At 39.7% G+C, this 18,398-nt stretch overlaps 1 protein-coding gene across 1 annotated transcript; it reads left to right on the forward strand.

Annotated features, from left to right (window-relative positions):
• The first annotated feature begins 2,762 nt into the window (after nt 1-2,762).
• Nucleotides 2,763-17,626, forward strand: LOC131991466 (phosphatidate phosphatase LPIN1-like). Its single transcript, XM_059356922.1, has 20 exons — nt 2,763-2,970; nt 6,307-6,510; nt 6,615-6,710; nt 8,576-8,862; nt 10,480-10,590; nt 10,683-10,806; nt 10,901-11,174; nt 11,776-11,869; nt 12,146-12,330; nt 12,474-12,567; nt 12,796-12,865; nt 13,731-13,823; nt 13,907-13,968; nt 14,064-14,199; nt 14,300-14,448; nt 15,070-15,156; nt 15,329-15,481; nt 15,601-15,715; nt 16,178-16,281; nt 16,377-17,626. Exons 2-20 carry the CDS (start codon nt 6,319-6,321, stop codon nt 16,549-16,551), a joined length of 2,601 nt encoding a protein of 866 aa, XP_059212905.1. The 5' UTR covers nt 2,763-2,970; nt 6,307-6,318; the 3' UTR covers nt 16,552-17,626.
• The last annotated feature ends 772 nt before the right edge of the window (nt 17,627-18,398 follow it).

Raw genomic sequence — 18,398 nt, forward strand, 5'->3', positions numbered from 1 at the left:
ATGCTACTTTATACTTCTACTCCACTTTGATTTGGAGGCAAATATCGTACCTTTTAATGCACTACATTTATTTGATAAGATAAATTACAAATTACTGTTCAGATTGAGATTATTAAAACAAAATATAAATCAACTAATGAATTATGATGGATTATTATTAGTTAAACTACCCAGCATACACACTGGGGAAACATGGAGCCACCTTTTTTAATCCTGATACTGATACTGATACTGATACCAATACCTGGGCTTTCAGCCAATACGTAGCGTAGTGAATAAACAACTAAACTAAACTATGTATTACTGTGTGGAAGTGGCTGGCATCATTCTTTGAAGTTTAAGGCAACAGGATTAAAACACTGCTTTCTTAACTATACATAAATTTACTGATTTTTTATATGACTAAAACAATAAATTGTGCAATGCAACTTGGTCATGTGAACCTTTTAAATGTATACATTTATTAATGTTTTTGCTATAGCAAACAATGAAAAAAACTTAACCAAGAATTAAAATTTCAGTATATAATGTGTACAATATATTGACATTAAATTAATAGATTGGCCCCATTGTCACTGATATCTGTTCCAGCTATTTAAATCAGTATCGGCTCAATGTCCAATAAAAGAATCATATGATTGCATCCCTAATGTATACTGGGAAATAGCCCATTCTGAATGAGTACTTTTACCTTTGGTGCTTAAAGTTGATTTATCTTTCTTGGACTTTTTCTGTTTTATTTGATAGTGGTACACAGAGTGAAAGAGGGCGACAGAGGGGAAGACATGCAGGAAAAGGGCTCTGAGCCAGATTCGAACCCGGGCCGGCTACTTTGCAAGGACTTATCCTTAATAGTATGAGCTCTACTGAGAATGATTATATGAATGCAGGACTTTTACTTTTCCACTGTAGTATTGCTACTTTTACTTAAGTCTGAGCACTGAGTACTCGCTACAATGTGATGGTACATGCAGTGTCTGACCAAAGTATCAATTATACGAGCAGTGACTTGTACTGTGACGAAAGAGCTGTAGCTGTACAGGAAGAAGAGCTTCTTCACAAATTTGAAAAAAGTTCAGTAATAGGGACACATTTCAAGACCAAACCTCAGATTGGAGGAGAAATGCCTCAATTTAAACAAGGTTGATGGACAACAGTGTAAACCACATGATTGTACATTTTACATCATTGTGCAATAAAAGGAACCACCAATCTATTCATTCATAAAACTGCTTATAATGTAACCTGAGGCTGCAGGTTGGTGCAACATCAGCAGTTTAAGACAAAGTTGTCAGACAACTAACTGGTTCTGAAAGACATGCTGAACCTGCAAGGTTGTAAACCACATGCACGCACACACACACACACACACACACACACACACTGAGCCAGAGCCATGCAGGATGAGACTGCACGTCTGACATTGTACAGTACAGTGTGACATGCACTGCTAGTTCAGTATTATGAGTGGATCTCTAATTTTGTTTACTTAGTTTCACAACGGTGTCATCTTGACAATATGAACATTTCAAAAGTACACAACAGCCCCACAAAATAACAACACGCAGGGCTCAGAGTTAGTCTGCTGTGGTGGAAAAAATGCTCACAAAGACATGCATTCTTCCTTTTCTGGTTTAGCCCAGAAAGTCTGGTACTTCACGGTCTGGAAAAACAATTAGGTCCCATGCACACACACACACTCCGAACTACACACACACACACCCCAAACTGGCTCTTGTTGTAGAAGAGCAGCACGTGAGGCTGTTGGAGCATGTAGCCTATCAAATATTTGGGCTGCCGCAGGGAGGTTTTCCATAAAGAAAGATATGTCAGTACTTTTTCAGTGTTCCCACTTCCCACTTAGATAAACAAACAAACACACACACACACACACACACATACACAAACACACACACACACACAGTAAATTTTGCAATAATAGCAGTGGAAAATGTTTCCAGATCCCTTACTTAAGTAAAAGTAAAGCTTAGTTGAAGTTATTAATTTGAATGTATAAGTAGGGGAAGACTAGCTCTCGGCCAAAGTGTTATTACCCCTATCTAAGTCTATGTTAATTTGTAATTGTGCTTAAGAAATGTCTTGCTCTCCATACATTTTACTACAGTAATGACTACCCCAGCCAACCACATCCTCCTGACACACAGTTACACTCCAGGGTCTCAGGCTAGACTGCCAACATCGCATGTGCTCTCATGCTGGGCTGTGATTGGCCGGAAAGATCACCTCACTGCATCAGACTGACTGGGTGACTTCAAACGCTGACGTATCACCGACACTTCCCGCCGTCACAGCAGATACAGTTTCCTCCATTGCTTAAACTGAGCTGAAGTTACGCTATAATGTATCATTTAAAATGTCACATACAGTACTCACACGAAAAAGCGAATTACACATCAATATTGTATCGTTTTAAGAAAATGTATTACCCTAATTGATTCACTTTTATATATCCAGTGACATGTTGAATGTGACCTATAAGCAGTGTAGAGTTGGTGGCTCTTGTCACGTAAAATAAAAACAAATATGTGGCACGAAACACGTTTTTTTACGCAAGCAGTCAACAATGTAAGCAAGCAGCTGTAATTTCGTTGCCACAGTGGCAGCTAAAAACGATTACTTTTGCAACTCAACAGCTCGAAGCTGATTGGTCAGCGGGCGGGTTTGCTGCACATGATGTCACCCGCTTGACGAAGCTCGCGGAGAGAGAGAGCGAGGCAGAGGGAGAGAAACACAAGCGGTCAGAGGGAGAAATGAGTATCGCGTTGACTTAAATAGTCCGTTTTTGTTGCTACAAGTCGGTGACAGCAAGTGAAGGCTCTATCAAACACTCAGACATCACCTCTACCGGGAAATGCTGCTTCCATAAGGTGTTGTTGAGTTGTCATTCACCGCCGAGGAAACGCCAGTCTGCGTGTTGGTAAAGACTGTCAGCATATTCAGATACAGAAGGTAGGAGCCTGTTTTTATCATGTATTTGACTGCACCTGCCTGTCTCATCATAGATGATGCCAGTCTAATGACAGATGATCACCATTACTGTGTCCTTATACTCATTATATGCTGTATCGATAATTTATTACTACCAACATTTCCACCTGCACTGTCATACACTCATAGCTGGATGTTATGAGTCAGCTTATTTACCCAGATTTTTACATTTCTGTCTGTTTAAATGTGTAGTAGGGAACACTAGCTGTTTTGGTGAAGCATAGGCCTATATATTGTATATATGTGTCTTTTTAATTCAACTAATAATTAATCACTTATACTTTACATCTGAGGCTTTTATTTTCTTAAATGACCAGGAGACGTGACATTTTGTTATGCTTATGGAATATGTCTGTGTAGTAATATGTTATGAGACTTGATGAAAGTGAAAGTTTACTATAAGTATTAGTAAGTATACTATAAAACACATTATTTGCTGAGTGGTACAGCCAGAAGGACAAGGAAATCTGCATAACTGCAGCTTGTAAACCCATTAAACTAATGAACATACAAGTCTGTGGCTTTTAAAAATAGCATTTCTCAAAGGCTCCTTTATGTTTTTTATCCACTACCACTCATATTTGAAAACAGTAGTAGTAGACAGCAGTTCTGTCGGTTCTTTGAGACATTTGTTCCTCTTTCTGTCTCATCTGTAGCACAATCTATTTTTGGATGAAGCTGCTCTGCTGCATGTAGCAGTGTTCACATAAAAATTCCTTTGCTTTGAAAATCAGCTTGGCTTTCTAGCAGCTCTGTAACTCAATGCCTCAGTGAAAGGTGAAATTAATAATTAAAGATGGTTGAGGTTATCTATAAGAGGTTTTTCAGACTCAGACATTGTTATGGCTCGTTATGGATTTGTCTGCTGCTCTAAAATTAGGATTCCTGTTCATATGTAAGGGGCCTGTTCGCATGGTCACATGCTCAAAAAGGGGGATATGTTGGCATTGTTCCAAATCTTCACTGTTGCTGCAATCATTTTAGGGGGCCCACTGCCAACTGAGACAAGGTCAGACCCACATCCCTGTTATTTGACAGCTGCAAAACCCTGAGGAGTCTTGAACTATACAAATGGGATTCATCACGTGTGGCCATTTGGGTTTGCATCATAGTTAATAATTTAGTAATTCGATGGCGCCAGCATGGATAAGGTTGATTACATATTCTTGAAATGTTTTTTTCTTACCTTCTTTAACTCACCTTATGACCTAATTGTTTTTTGTAGAGTTGAGCTGTCAAAATTAGTATGAAAAATATGATTAATTGAGAGGACACAGACAGAAACAGAGTTACCGAACAGATGATCAATACTACAATAGAGATGTTAAGAATTTTTGTGCGGACACAGAGGATAATGATGTTGTCAAAGATAAAACAAAATGTCATATTCCTTTAAAGGTCTTTTTGAATGTTAAATTTGAAAGCATTTGGCCATTCAACATTTTTTCACAAATGATTTAACAGAAATTTGTCGTATGAGGAATAATTATGCAACAAGTGACAGGACTAAATGTTACCACTTAGGGGAAGTGTGTATGTGAGGTTCAAACCCCCTGAAAATCTGGCTTCAAACTTGAGTATTTCTCAATGGCTGCTCTCAAAACTAAGATAATCTGCTTCATCGGGACTGTGAGGGTTTAATTTGATCACATTAAACAATTACAGAGATCTGTAATTTGAAACAAATAAAACTGTTAGTCCTAGATGTTTGGCAGAAAAGTGCATGTATCTGTGGAATACCTTCACTTAGAAGCTGACTGAGGAAATAACTTTTCAGGGACTTTAAACATATTATGATGTTCTCTGTCACTATGAATCTGCCAATAAAAACAATAACAAACATTGATGTTATTGCATTCGGCATCTCCTGGTTAGGATTCCTAGAGTGTTCCTCGTTCATTTTTTAATAACAGAGGTATCTTCCTCTTCAAAACAAGGACCATGTGATTTCGACCTGTAAAAATCTGTGTTTTTCCAATGCTGTTTGGTGGACAAAGGACATTTGCTCAGCTTTTTTCTATGATAACTTAAGATCCAGACAGCCAGTGACTAAAATCCTATAAAAGATATAGTTAAAATTACAGAGATCTAATAAGTGTATCATAAAAATGTGGCTTGAAACTGGATAAAAAGTAAATTATGTGAATCTTCTCTCAGAAAGCCATAATGCTGATGCATGCAAAGGGAATATGAAGCCATTGACCAAATGAAACCAACCAGTACCTTGATTGAAATAACAGATTTATATATGTTTGGAAATAGTGAGAAACACTTGGATAATTTACAGAAATAAAGAATATATTTTTGATATATTTTCGGATTTTACTTATGTTATTGTCTTTAAACCAGGACCATATTTAGAGTGTACAGTGTGTGACTAAGAGGGCTGTAGCTGTTGAAGAACATGATCAGCATTCTCAGACTCGTGCGTTCAGTCTAGTTCTTTTGTCACCTTGTACTTTACCTTCAAAAGACATTGTCACAGTCCGTCTCACATGTCTCTGAAGGTGTTGTGCTGTAGTTCCCATGACGCCCCAGCTCAACCAGTAAACCCCACGGAAGGTTAAGACATCGCCTACCGCAGTACAGATGCGTTGTCCTTTGACCTCAGTTGTCTGGTGCTGCTGAATGGAAAACAGTTGGATCGGATTTCCAGACTTATCGGGTAGGGGACGAGAGGATGGGAAAGTCAAAGTGGCAACAGGTTCTCTCTCAGTCACAGACTGTTCTGGGAGAACCTGCAAGAGTGCTGAACAGGAACCAGCCACCAAGGCCTCTTTCACTAGCCATACCAGTCATAGTGCAGCTCAAAAACTGACTTCAGATCAGAGTATTAGAATAGCTTCACCTCATGCCCCTGAGGGAGAGTTATACGTCATCGCCGGTTTGATTGACTGACTGAAGAATGGCACAGTAGATGCTGGTTCATAAACACCTCCTTTTCTGGAGGATGACTGAGTCAGAGACAGTTCGAGTTGTGTGGGGCCTAGTGATCATGTCTATGAAGTAGGGCTGTGTATTAGCAAGAATCTAGAAATAATACTAGATGTTGTTAAAGCTGTGTAATGGAATTATCTGGTTGGGTTAGACACCAAAACTACTTGGTTAAGGTTCCAAACGGAATAGACTTCCAATGGAACATGAACAACACTGGAGATAATAGTTTCTTACCACCCTAATATAAACTAGAAGACTTATTGTATGGTATGGATGTAGTTAATAGTTTTTAATACTAATACTAATGATTTCTTCTGTCCCGTCTTTGTCTTGTCCCTCTTTCACTGTTCCCACAACTAGACCCGTCAGACCATGAACTACGTGGGCCAGTTGGCAGGCCAGGTGTTCGTCCAGGTCAAAGAGCTGTACCGAGGCCTCAATCCCGCCACACTTTCCGGCTGCATTGACGTCATCGTAGTGAGGCAGCCCGATGGATCCCTGCAGTGCTCACCTTTCCACGTACGCTTCGGCAAGATGGGAGTCCTCCGGTCCCGAGAGAAAGTGGTGAGGGCAACCGCCTTTGTTGTCACGTTGAGAGAGCTGTAACCTTTCAGATGCTTGATGATTGAGGTTTTGTTTCCCCTCTGTTTTGCCCCTTTCTCCTCCAGGTGGACATTGAGATCAATGGAGAACCAGTGGATCTACATATGAAGCTTGGGGACAATGGAGAAGCTTTCTTTGTGCAAGAAACAGAAAATGATCAGGTATGCATGACTTTAACTGTAACTGGCTTTGTACAATGCTCTAGCTCTGACAACCATTAAAGGGGAGACATTGATTCAAATAAAAACACTCATTTTCAAACACCAGTCTCCGCCCCGCTGACGTCCCTGAAATACAGACACACCCATGTTTACAAGCGAGAAGTGCTATCCAAACTATCTTCCTCCTTATATGCAGTCATACTGTAGTAGCTTCAACAAGGTCACGCTGTGTGCAGAGTTGGCGCGGCTGTCAGGAATTTTTTCCTTTCCTTTTTTCTTTTTGGCTGAACAGCATTCCTCTGTTCATCAGTGAGTGAATAAGTCCTCAATGCAACATTTGCTAGCTCAAGCTTCCTGACCTATATTTAATACTGTGGCTTAATGACTGAGGATAAACCTAGACTTGAGTTTCCAAGCAAAGAAATGTGATTTTAGAAAAGTAGTTCAAGTTTGACTCGTTGAATAGATGTAGTAAGAAATACCCTCCTCTTTTGTTGTTTTTATGTTTATGAAGCCCATGAGAGCCATTCAAACTTCAAAATCCATGCAAAACGATAAAAAAGCAGCTGTTTTTCCACCATTCTTGGAAAGCTGACTTTTGCAACACCAAGTGTTTTCATTTGGTTTTCCAAGATTTTGAAACTGCAGTTTAAACTGCCAAGTCACATGTTCTGTCATTGTAAAATGTTTCTTCACTATTGTATGCACATGAGAATGAGTGCAGCTAAAAGACACAAACAAGCGGTAAATGACTGAGGACGGAGAAGCCGGCACCAACAAGGGAAGTGGGTGATTTATTTTCCCCAGAGTGGTGTCAGATTCCCAGGCCTCGAAGAGAAAGAGGGGGAGCAGTGAGACAGGGAGCTCTTGGCACAGAGAGGAAAAACGTGAGCGAGGATTGTCAGACCACAAATTATACAGTTATACCTCACTTTTTCCTCTCCTCCTCCTCCTCCTCCTCTTCTCTCCCTCTCTCTCTCCATATGTCTGCACACACAAATACACATTTTCGCTCCCCCACGCCGACAACAGAAGACCTCCAGGAAAGCCTTTTCGTTTCCTAGAAGGAGAAAAAAAACCCTCTTTTCACAGAAATGAGGAAAAAAACCTGTTTTGGATTGGAGGGTCTCCTCACTGCAGAACTGGCTACAAACTGTTTGGCAATGATTGCACACATATGCCTCAGAGCAAAAAATGTGCAAAACAGTGCCAGAAGTCATGTCCTACTTGGAGTTATTCCAAATTTCAAAATCTAGTTTTAACCTGCTTGTCAGGGTGGATGCCAGAGAGAATATTTTGGATGGAGTATTTGTTTTGCAGTGTATAATGTCAATTCTAGAGGTAACAGTGTACTTTGCGCAATCACATTTTTTTTGTCCTGACCTGTTTCACACCATAAACTATGCAAAAACAGCAAAATGGATGCAAAACAGATGCAATTTTAATGGCAAGACTGAAGATCTTGTTGATGTTGAGTGAGATATGTCTTATATTTCCCAAAGGCACTTTATTAATGCATTCATGCTCAGATTTGTTTTTATTTAATGCTGGTTTAAAAGAGGACATGTTGTCCTCTTTTTCAGATTCATACTTGTATTTTCCCTTTGTATTAGAACATATTTACATGCTTTAATGTTAAAAAATTGCACTATTTTTCTCATACCGTCTTTTTGAATATACCCGTGTTCACCCTCTGTCTGAAATGCTCAGTTTTAGTGCCTGTCTCTTTAAGAGCCCCCTCCTAAAAAGCTGACTCTTACAATATGGGACCTTTAAAACGTTTTAAAAAAATGTTTTACTTCCTTACAAATGTGTTGTTGAGAAACCATCAGCCCACATCTCACTTGTGTCTCTTATCTAAACAGGAAGTGGTTCCGTCTTACCTGGCCACGTCTCCAATCTTGTCGGATGGGGCCATTCTGATGAGCTCCTCCCTGCTGGGGAAGAACTCTGGGCCGCCCATACAGACCCTGGGCTCTGCTGGAAGCATGGGAGAGAGTGGCGGTGTGATGATGAAGAAGAGGAGGAAGAGGAGGAGGAAGGCTCGGGCGGACAGCGTGAGGAGGGAGGAGAGCGGGGAGTACACGGAGGACGAAGACATGTTCACCATAGACATCAGCTCGGATGACATGACGGAGATGGAGAGCAACAGGTGAGAAAATGTGGAAAGAGTGAAGCTGAGATGGAAGAGAAGAGGAAAAAGAAAGCAAAAAGAAGGAAGCAAAGAGAAAAAGCAGTACACGTGACAGAAGAAGGGAGGGGAGAAAGGGGGGACAGTGAGGCAGTGTGATAAAAAGTATAATACATCACTGAAATGAGCTTTGACAGCAGCTGTAATAGAACCAGAGAATAAACAGACCAGTGTCTGTAGTGGAGAGGACTCCGGCTGTGGTATTGGCAAACACACTGATAACTCTCAAGACCATATGGAAACCATAACTTCAGCTGTGTGGGTTTTACTGGCTAGAAAAGAAGAAGCTTTACATGTGACAAGAGGAACTATCTTCACTATCTGCGTGTTTGTTGCATGTTCCATACATGCATGAAGTGCATGCAACTACCAACATGTGACTTGGCAGGTCTAAATGAGAAAAGCATGTGCATGTGGGTCAGGCATGCAGCTGTAGGAGCCATGGCTCTGACTTCCTATAAGTGTTTAAGTCCATTTATCAAGAATGAATACAGCAGCCGTTGTAAATAGCTGCCACATGACAGATTTATTTTCATCTCTGCACGTGTGTAGGGTATACATTACATCTAGTCTCTGTCTAATCTCTACTGTACATGACTATAAAACAACACCAAGCTTATAGTGCATATTGTTATTACAAAGATTGTTTTATATATAGAGTGTAAACACATTGTTATCATGGTTTGTTATAAAAGGGAAGAATTTATAATAAACTAAAACCAGTATTTGCATGGATAAATTACTGAATGGGCCTAACAATCATAGGTCCATGGACTCAAAGTGTCAGTGACCCCCTGGCCTTGAACTATTAAATGTCACTCAGAGACACATACCAACCAGGAAGAGACTCAAAATGACCACAAATAAACAAAAATACTACAAAGAAGCCAAAACAACCACGAAGAAAAGCAAAACAACTGCAAAGGGACACAAAGAGACTTACAATGGCTTTGAAAAGGGCCAAAGTAACCGTAAAAGACACAAAAAAACAACAAAAAGACTCAATCTGACAACAAAGAGACACAAAACAACTATAAAGAGACTCAAAATGACAACAAAGAGATGCATGAAAACTTCAAGGAGACTCAAAATGATAAGAAAGAGACTCAAATTGACTACAAGGACACACAAAACAATCACAAAGAGAGACAAAATGCAGAACAGGGCAAAACAACTACAGAAAACAACAACTATAAAGAGGCACAAAGGAACTATATGGAGACATAAGAAGACGAGGCACAAAACCACAGATAGATGCATAACAGCTACAAAGAGACATAAAAGAAGAGCATGTCTCTGCCCAGGGTCCCATTGTCTCATAATCCACCTATGACTATTAGTAACAGCAATGTATTATGTTCAACCATAATACAGTACTGTAGCTACAGGACATGTGATGAGTTCAGGCAGAGTGCAACAAGTTCAGGCATGGTCTCTGTTTGTCTCAAATGGATGAAAAGTGAAAAGTCAATTCCAGACTGTTACAAAACAAAACACATTCTACATTATGAAAAAAACTAAAGATGAATGATATTCAATGACATGTTATCAAATATACAGTATGTGTGTGTGTTTTAGGACTTCATCTCGGGACGCCTTAAGAGATGAGACAGTCGGTTCGACCAGCGGCTCTTTCAAACAGACTGGTATCTACACTCGTTCAGATGGAGAGTGGAGTCCTATTCAGAGGTGCTTCATTCACTCATATGATGAAGATCTACATGTTTCCATTCAGAAGAAGCAGCTCTGTAATTGTTGTTTATACTCTATTCCTCTCTCAGCCCTGGAAACTCTCGTCCCACTTCTCCCAAGAGCGACTCTGAACTAATGATGAAGCCATCAGACGCAGACAATCAGAATCCAGCCATGCACTGGGCCTGGGGGGAGCTGCCACAGGCTGCCACGGTAAACAAAAGTGCCCACTGAGCATACATACACAGAGATAACATCTCTCTCTATATATATTCATTTTCTTTCATCCTCTTTCCTGCTTGTCTAGCCATCCTTCCTCCCAGTGAAACCTGACCCTCCACCAGTTTGCCCAGTGTCCATCCCTGTGACTGAAAGCACACACTTCCGAGTGATATCTCATGAGACGTCTTCTGAACAATGTGGACCCTGCTCTGAAATATCCTCACTTAGACTGTTAATGTCTGAGGAGACATGCGAGGAAACAATTGGGGCTGGAGGTGTGGTGACTCGTGTGATGTCTGACATGGAGGAGGCAACGCATCGTCCACCAGGAAAGACTGACTCTCCCTCCAAGAGGAAAGGTAGTTCATTCAATTCACAAGTCATTTCATTTACTGAGGTTTTAAGCTGTCAGCTTTAGTTCTCTTTTGTGCTTAATGGCTCAATGGCCTTTCATTTGTGGTGCTAAAATCACCCAAAATACATCTGGAAAATCTCTCTAAATATGACAGTTAATCAAAATAATCCAACCCGAAATCTGCTGTTTAGTTTTTATTAAATTCTTTTCTGGTTTACCACGAACCAAATATCATTTCTTGCATTGCATTAGGGTGAGTTACAGCCAAGAAAACAGGAAGGATTCAGGATTCCTAGAAGGAATCCAAGCTTTATTGTGTTTTAGGGGTAAAATAATACGTTACCAAGAACAATATGCACTTTGAAAGGGAAGCTGGAGTACATATTAAGAAGAAAAAGAAAATGATGTGATGTGGAAGGCAGTTTGCCTTTGCAGAGGTGCACCATATTTTTCTTTCAAGAGTGGGGCTTAAAGAGACAGGCACTAAAAAGAGAGTTTCAGACAGACAGTGAATAAAGGTATATTCAGACGGACAGAATGAGAAAAATAATGTGTTTTTTTTAACATTAAAGCAGTATATTTCAATGGAGTCATCTCTGTTCCAGATAAGAGAAGTCGACATCTTGGTTCTGATGGAATTTACCTGGATGACATCACAGAGCTTGAGCCTGAAGTGGCGGCCCTTTATTTCCCTAAAAGGTACGTGTAAGCACACGGTCGTAACATAAGATTAAGATTAAGATTTAAGATTAAGGGGACATTTCAAGAGTTACAGCAGCAAAGTGGATAGCAAAAAAACCCATCAATCATTAGTATAAACTAGAAATATAACAGAGGTAATATAAAAAGTATTAACAATTAAAACAAAAACAAAAAAAAAACTTAAGGAACATTTATATGTAATGAAACACACTAATATAGCTGAGCTTTACAATAGCTGAGGGGTCCATTCTTATAAATACCTTTTGTTTCTAGTGACAGTGGTGCAGCAGTGAGGAGCATCTCAGACCCAGGCCTCCACAGCAGCAGTCTGTCCCCACAGTCAGTCAGCTCTGGAGGAGACAGCGGAGTGGACAGCTACTGCGACCTCATGGGTGACATGCCAGCTATCGCCATCTCTTTGTGTGGAGGACTCAATGACAACAGGGAAATCACTAAAGGTGAGACACAGCACGACTGTGTGCTTCATACACTGTGTTGTACACTGTAGAAAAAGGGAAACTACAACATAAAGTGTGTTTGTGTGTGTGTGTGTGTGTGTGTGTGTGTGTGTGTGTGTGTGTGTGTGTGTGTGTCCTTACAGAGCAGTTCCACGAGAAGATCATCTCTTACCAGCAGTTTGCAGAAAATCCCTCCATCATTGACGACCCCAACTTGGTTGTGAAAATTGGCTCAAAGTAAGAAACTTGCACTTGATGGAGTGAGAACATTTTTATGTCTAAGTATAGTAAAACAGCAGGCTATAAGCAGTTTACAATCCACTGTATCTTGTATGGATTTAACACATTGCAGCCCAAACTGCAGTGTATGCAGGATTGTTTAAAGTAAAGAAATGTAGCTGACAAAGTGTTTTTCTACGCTGCAGTTATGTAATTGATAAAAATATAATTTGTTTTCTCCTTCAGATACTATAATTGGAGCTCTGCGGCTCCACTTATGCTGGCTATGCAAGCCTTTCAGAAACCGCTGCCAAAGGTAAGAAATTGATACACAGCATAGATACTAATGGCTCAATAGTGGTTGTGTTACATGAATACTACTCCCCCTTTTGACCAAAATTGGTACTGCAACTTGTATGTTTGCATCCCTATACATTTAATACTGATATTCTTGAGAGCCTTATTTGAGCTGAGGTGCAAGATTAGTGACAGGCAAGGGGCAGTATGAATGTAAAATAATCATTTAGTCTTTTTTACACATGTTGAGGGGGGGCATAGGGTCCTGAAAGTCCAGAAAATGTTTGCCGTCAAACACTTTTAACTGCATTCTGTGTGCATCAATTTATGGTAGAAATGTCTTTATTTATGTCAAAGAAAGCTGCTCTGCTTGATGCATGCTTCTATCCGTCATTATGTTGCATAATATAAAACCTACAACTCACAGCAATGTTCTGTTATTGCAGCTTCAAAAAGACTTTATGTTGTGTTACAAACATCCACTGATTCTGTTCTCCTTAAACCTTGTCTTCCTCTCTGTTCCCCTTCCTTCCCTCCCATTGCATCTATTCATTAGTCCTCTTGCCTCAGTTACATTAACTCAGCCTTAGAGTTCCTTCTCTGTTGTCTGACTGGTGTGCTGGGCTACAGCTCTGTACGTCAGAGACACCCTTTTGCTCCTTTTTCTCCTGTTTTCTACTCTTTCTCATTCTTCCTCCTATTTTTTCCCTATCAACCAGCCAAACATGCTTCATTTTCCCCATTCCAACCACAGACACATTATTGCTTCTGTGTTACTGTTTGTTGATTTTACAGTTGTTTGTTAATTTGGCTTTTGTTTTTTAAGTGTGTTTTTTTACGGTGTTGTGTTGTGGTTCTTTGGGGTTGTGTGTGCTCCGCTCCAGGCTGCTGTGGAGAACATCATGAAGGAGAAGATGCCCAAGAAAGGAGGGAGGTGGTGGTTCTCCTGGAGAGGCAGAAACAGCAGCACCAAATCTGTAATTTCCTCTCATCATTTCATAAAGTTGATTCTCTCTAAATGAGTGAATAACGCAAATTAACAGCGTTTATTCTCTTGCAGGATTCTGTCTCCGAGTGTGGTGCCTGTGGTTTTGCTGAGCAGGCTGGGAAAATGTCAAGCAGGTGAGGAACTCTAAAAAACATTAATGGCCTGAAAATATCCTCTAACTGACAGAACTGAACACACTTTATTACCCTGTCAATCTGTCTGATGCCAGACAAGAAGAGTCATCCTCTAGTGATGAAGACCACAGAGCAGCCATGCAGAGCTCAGCCAGCGGCCAATCAGAGCCCGGGCTCTCAACAGGAGGCGTGTCTTATAAGAAAACACTCCGACTCACATCAGAGCAGCTGGTGGGTGCAGATTTTGACATTTCTTATGTATAATTAGTCATTATTTTTAGCGTCATATTATATCACACTCTCTCTCTCCCTCTCTCACACACACACGCAGCTGTCTCTCCAGCTGCAGGACGGTCCTAATGATGCTGTGTTCAGTGTGACCACTCAGTACCAGGGAACCTGTCGCTGTCAGGGCACCATCTACCTCTGGAACTGGGACGACAAGATAATTATCTCCGACATAGATGGAACCATCACCAGGTGTGTGATACATGTGAATATACAGTATACACATAGTTTTACAGCTACCTTAAAGTCATAGTTTAACTAAATGTGCATTTACACGCTCCTTGGATTGTCAAATTTCCCAATTTCAGAAGTCATTCGTCCTTCTTCAGTGTGTTCATAAGCTTTAGGTCCTAATGTGGAAAAAAGGCAGCTAAAAAGCAGATTAACCAGCACGTCAATTCCCTAAAACCATTAATTTATTGTTTTAACTGACTTATTATCTGGGTTAATACTAATATATAACTACTTTTCTAAATAAAATCAAGGTCAATCTACTTGGATAGCAGCCTAATGCTATATTACAAATTAATGTGAGAAAATGTATATGCAATATTTCAATTAATATGTTTTTACAACTGAGCCATCATTCATTTTTGTTCGCCATGTTTCTGTATAATATGACATCAACTCAGCAAGTCATGTTCCAAAATTGGCAGACTTTCTGATTTGTGGTTCCTACTTGGTGGGGTGCCCTCATTAACTTTTCTTGTCACTATTTATTTATTTTTTAATCTGATGAATGCAGGCAATGTTTGTCATAAAAATGTATGTATGTAATAAGGAACAATGTCATTTACGTGTGTTTGTGTCCAGGTCGGACACATTGGGTCACATCCTGCCCACACTGGGGAAAGACTGGACCCACCAGGGCATTGCACACCTCTACCACAAAGTCAGCCAGTAAGCACTTATTAAATAAGACTTATACTGTCAAATGTGAAGTGTTTTGAATAGTTTTTGTTAAAGCAAAGCACAAACACAGGCAGGCACACAGTGCTTGAGAATCCTGTACACCAGGATTATTAATGATTATTAATACACATGCTCTTTCTTTCTTCTCTCTCTCCATCAGAAACGGCTACAAGTTCCTGTACTGTTCAGCTCGGGCTATCGGCATGGCTGACATGACCAGAGGTTACCTCCACTGGGTCAACGAGAGAGGCACCATGCTCCCTATGGGCCCTGTCCTTCTCAGCCCCAGCAGCCTGTTTTCAGCTCTGCACAGGTCTCTGACCCACACGAATATTCTCATTAGTCATTTAATAATGTGCAAGATGATGCAGAAGACTTGATGAACTGTGGTGGTTGTTGGTTACATCTCTGTGGTATATGTGTGTTTGACAGGGAAGTGATTGAGAAGAAACCAGAGAAATTCAAGGTGGAGTGTCTCAATGATATCAGGAACCTCTTCTACCCAAACACTCAGCCGTTCTATGCAGCATTTGGCAACAGACCAACGGTACACACACGTTATATAAGCAATTTATGGTACACTAGCTCATTTAAAGGTTAATACTTGTGTTTATTACATAACTTTGTTGAATGCTTGATTCTAATTGGTCATTTATGGCACTGTAGTGGACTGCTGCTCTAGCAACTGGCCATTGCTACAATAGACCTATCTATAGTGGAAACAACATCATTTTTAAATCAAAGTTTTGTGTCAAATGTTTTTTTAGTAAGTAGCCATGTAATAAGTTGTATAATATACAGTAAGCAGGTCATCATTCTGTTGGGGTTTATTTTACCAATAATGACTGGCTCTCTGTACATTATCACTTGCATAAAATTAATCTAGATTTTTTTGTTTGAAAATTAAAGCCATTTGTGCTGCAGTTTCTTGCATGAATGCATGTTATTTTTCTAATTTTATTTTTGATGTAAATCACTTCTAACACTCAATTCTTATTTATTTTTGCAGGATGTATTTTCCTATAAAGAAGTCGGGGTGCCACTGAACAGGATTTTTACAGTAAACCCTAAAGGCGAGCTGGTGCAGGAGCACGCCAAGACCAACATTTCATCGTAAGTCCTGCATCCAGTTTACATGATATATTCCAGGAGGAAACATAATTATGACTTCAGAATAAAAGGCTAATTTATCGCTTACCTCTCATCAGTTACGTCCGACTGGGTGAGGTGGTAGACCACGTGTTTCCTCTGAAGATACGAGCCTCCTCCTCAGACTTTCCCTGCTCGGACACCTACAGCCACTTCACCTACTGGAGGCAGCAGCTCCCCCGGGTGGATCATCCAGGCACTACACCTCCACGGAGTCCCCATCCCAGCAGCTGACTGCCCGTGGCCTGCTGAGCGACTGACTGACTGACTGATGGTGTGGTGGTTACATGTGTGGTATGAATTTGTAGACTTTTATAGAAGATGGAGCACTTTGAGTGCACAGCAGAGAGCTACTTAACCTGCTGTGAGGACTCTTATAACGCACAAGATGGATGTAAGTGCACTTTTATGAAAAGATGGCCTGTGTAGCCTTCTGACTAGATGTATGTATATGAGAAACTATAGTAATTTATTGAGGCAGCTTAGCACATATATTATTTTTGAGTGAGTGTTGACATTATTTCTGTAGCTAGACCTTCTCTGCTATTGATGCAGACAGTTGCAAAGTGTGTTTAACAGACAATATAGCATCTGTTCAGAAGTGCGTCACACAATCACACTGTGCACACATCACAGAGCAAGTTACTGAAACTTGTGCCAAATACTCAATGTAGAATTTATTTTCTTACTCTGAACTTTTTCGAGACTGTTAACGATCCTCAATGCGAATACATGTGGACTCATTTTACTTTATAGTAACATATATGTTTGGAATCTATTATTCTCTTTGAAAGAAATTAGTGACATGGATATAGTGTATTAGAGAGCACAGTGACTGAACGTCTATGCAGTTTGACATGATCCTGACAGAAGGTACATTATAAAGACGGTTTAGAATGAATATTTATTGTTGAGACAAAAAAAAAGAAAGCACAACATTTTAATGGTCAAAAATAACTATTGGTTTTCTCCCAAAAAATCAAGACTATATGTGAGATGAATTGCTGAATTATTATTTACAAATGTTTATTTTTCTACTAAATCACACAGTGTGTATGTGTTGTGATAAAAATGTCATATATGTGGTGGCCTTCATGAAACGCCTTTTAATTCACTTCATACAATATGTTCCACGCATGTTTCCATAAATGCCATTAAGTGTATTTTATTTATTTATCTGATTATAATACTGACAGATATCAAATGTAGCTTACATTATCCATTGGTTAATTTACTGTAGTGTTACTGCCATTCTCTTGTTATATATTAAAGCAAAACCTACGTCTAAAAATCCTAAAAACTCAGACAACTTAGAGGGGACAGTAGGCCACAGTATTAAAAGGAATGTTTGACCTTTATTTTCTAAGTACCTGACACTTGAAAAGTCATCTTCATTTCTTACAATATAACAGTTAGTGTGAGGTCATATATGAGCAGGAGCTGCTATCAAGGTGCCTGCATAACCGGTGTCGTCATATTTAGTAAGCGTGTCGTTTATGAAATAGGATGTGTATATAATGCTTCATTATTCTTTCCATGAAAGAGCTAAAATAGCCTGAAAGCGTATTATCTTTGCCTTAACTGTGAACAATGTGATTTATAATTTGTTCATTTAGTCCCTCCACCCTCTTGACCAGTTCACTGTTAGAATGATGTAATCAAACTCAATAAAAAAATGCCTTGGTACAGCAGTGTGTGTGTGTGTGTGTGTGTGTGTGTGTGTGTTTGTGTCAATATTCACTGATCCTGTGTATTAAAGTTCAGCATGACAACTCATCAGTGGTGGAATGTAACTAAGTACATTTACTCAAGTAATGTACTTAAGTACAATTTGAGGTACTTTACTTGAGTATTTCCACATATGTAACTTTATACTTCTACTTCAGTACATTTTAGGGGCAAATGTACTTTTTACTCCACTACATTTAGCTGCCAGCTTTAGTTACTTTTCAGGTGAAGATCTAACATGAAAAATACAATCAATTTGAAATGATAACAGATGTTTATAAACTAAACCTTTGGATAAAAGCGCTATATAAGTACAGTCCATTTACCATTTAAACCTCATAAGTTTCTAAGTA

Source organism: Centropristis striata, chromosome 18, assembly GCF_030273125.1.
Source record: "Centropristis striata isolate RG_2023a ecotype Rhode Island chromosome 18, C.striata_1.0, whole genome shotgun sequence".
Classification (NCBI taxonomy): domain Eukaryota; kingdom Metazoa; phylum Chordata; class Actinopteri; order Perciformes; family Serranidae; genus Centropristis; species Centropristis striata.

Bases quoted from the DNA above. Each gene is read 5' to 3' on its own strand.
- LOC131991466 (XM_059356922.1), top strand. From the start codon at position 6,319: ATGAACTACGTGGGCCAGTTGGCAGGCCAGGTGTTCGTCCAGGTCAAA. The intron at 6,711-8,575 runs GTATGCATGACT...TTATCTAAACAG, and splicing joins AAGAAACAGAAAATGATCAG to GAAGTGGTTCCGTCTTACCT. The intron at 11,870-12,145 runs GTACGTGTAAGC...TTTTGTTTCTAG, and splicing joins GCCCTTTATTTCCCTAAAAG to TGACAGTGGTGCAGCAGTGA.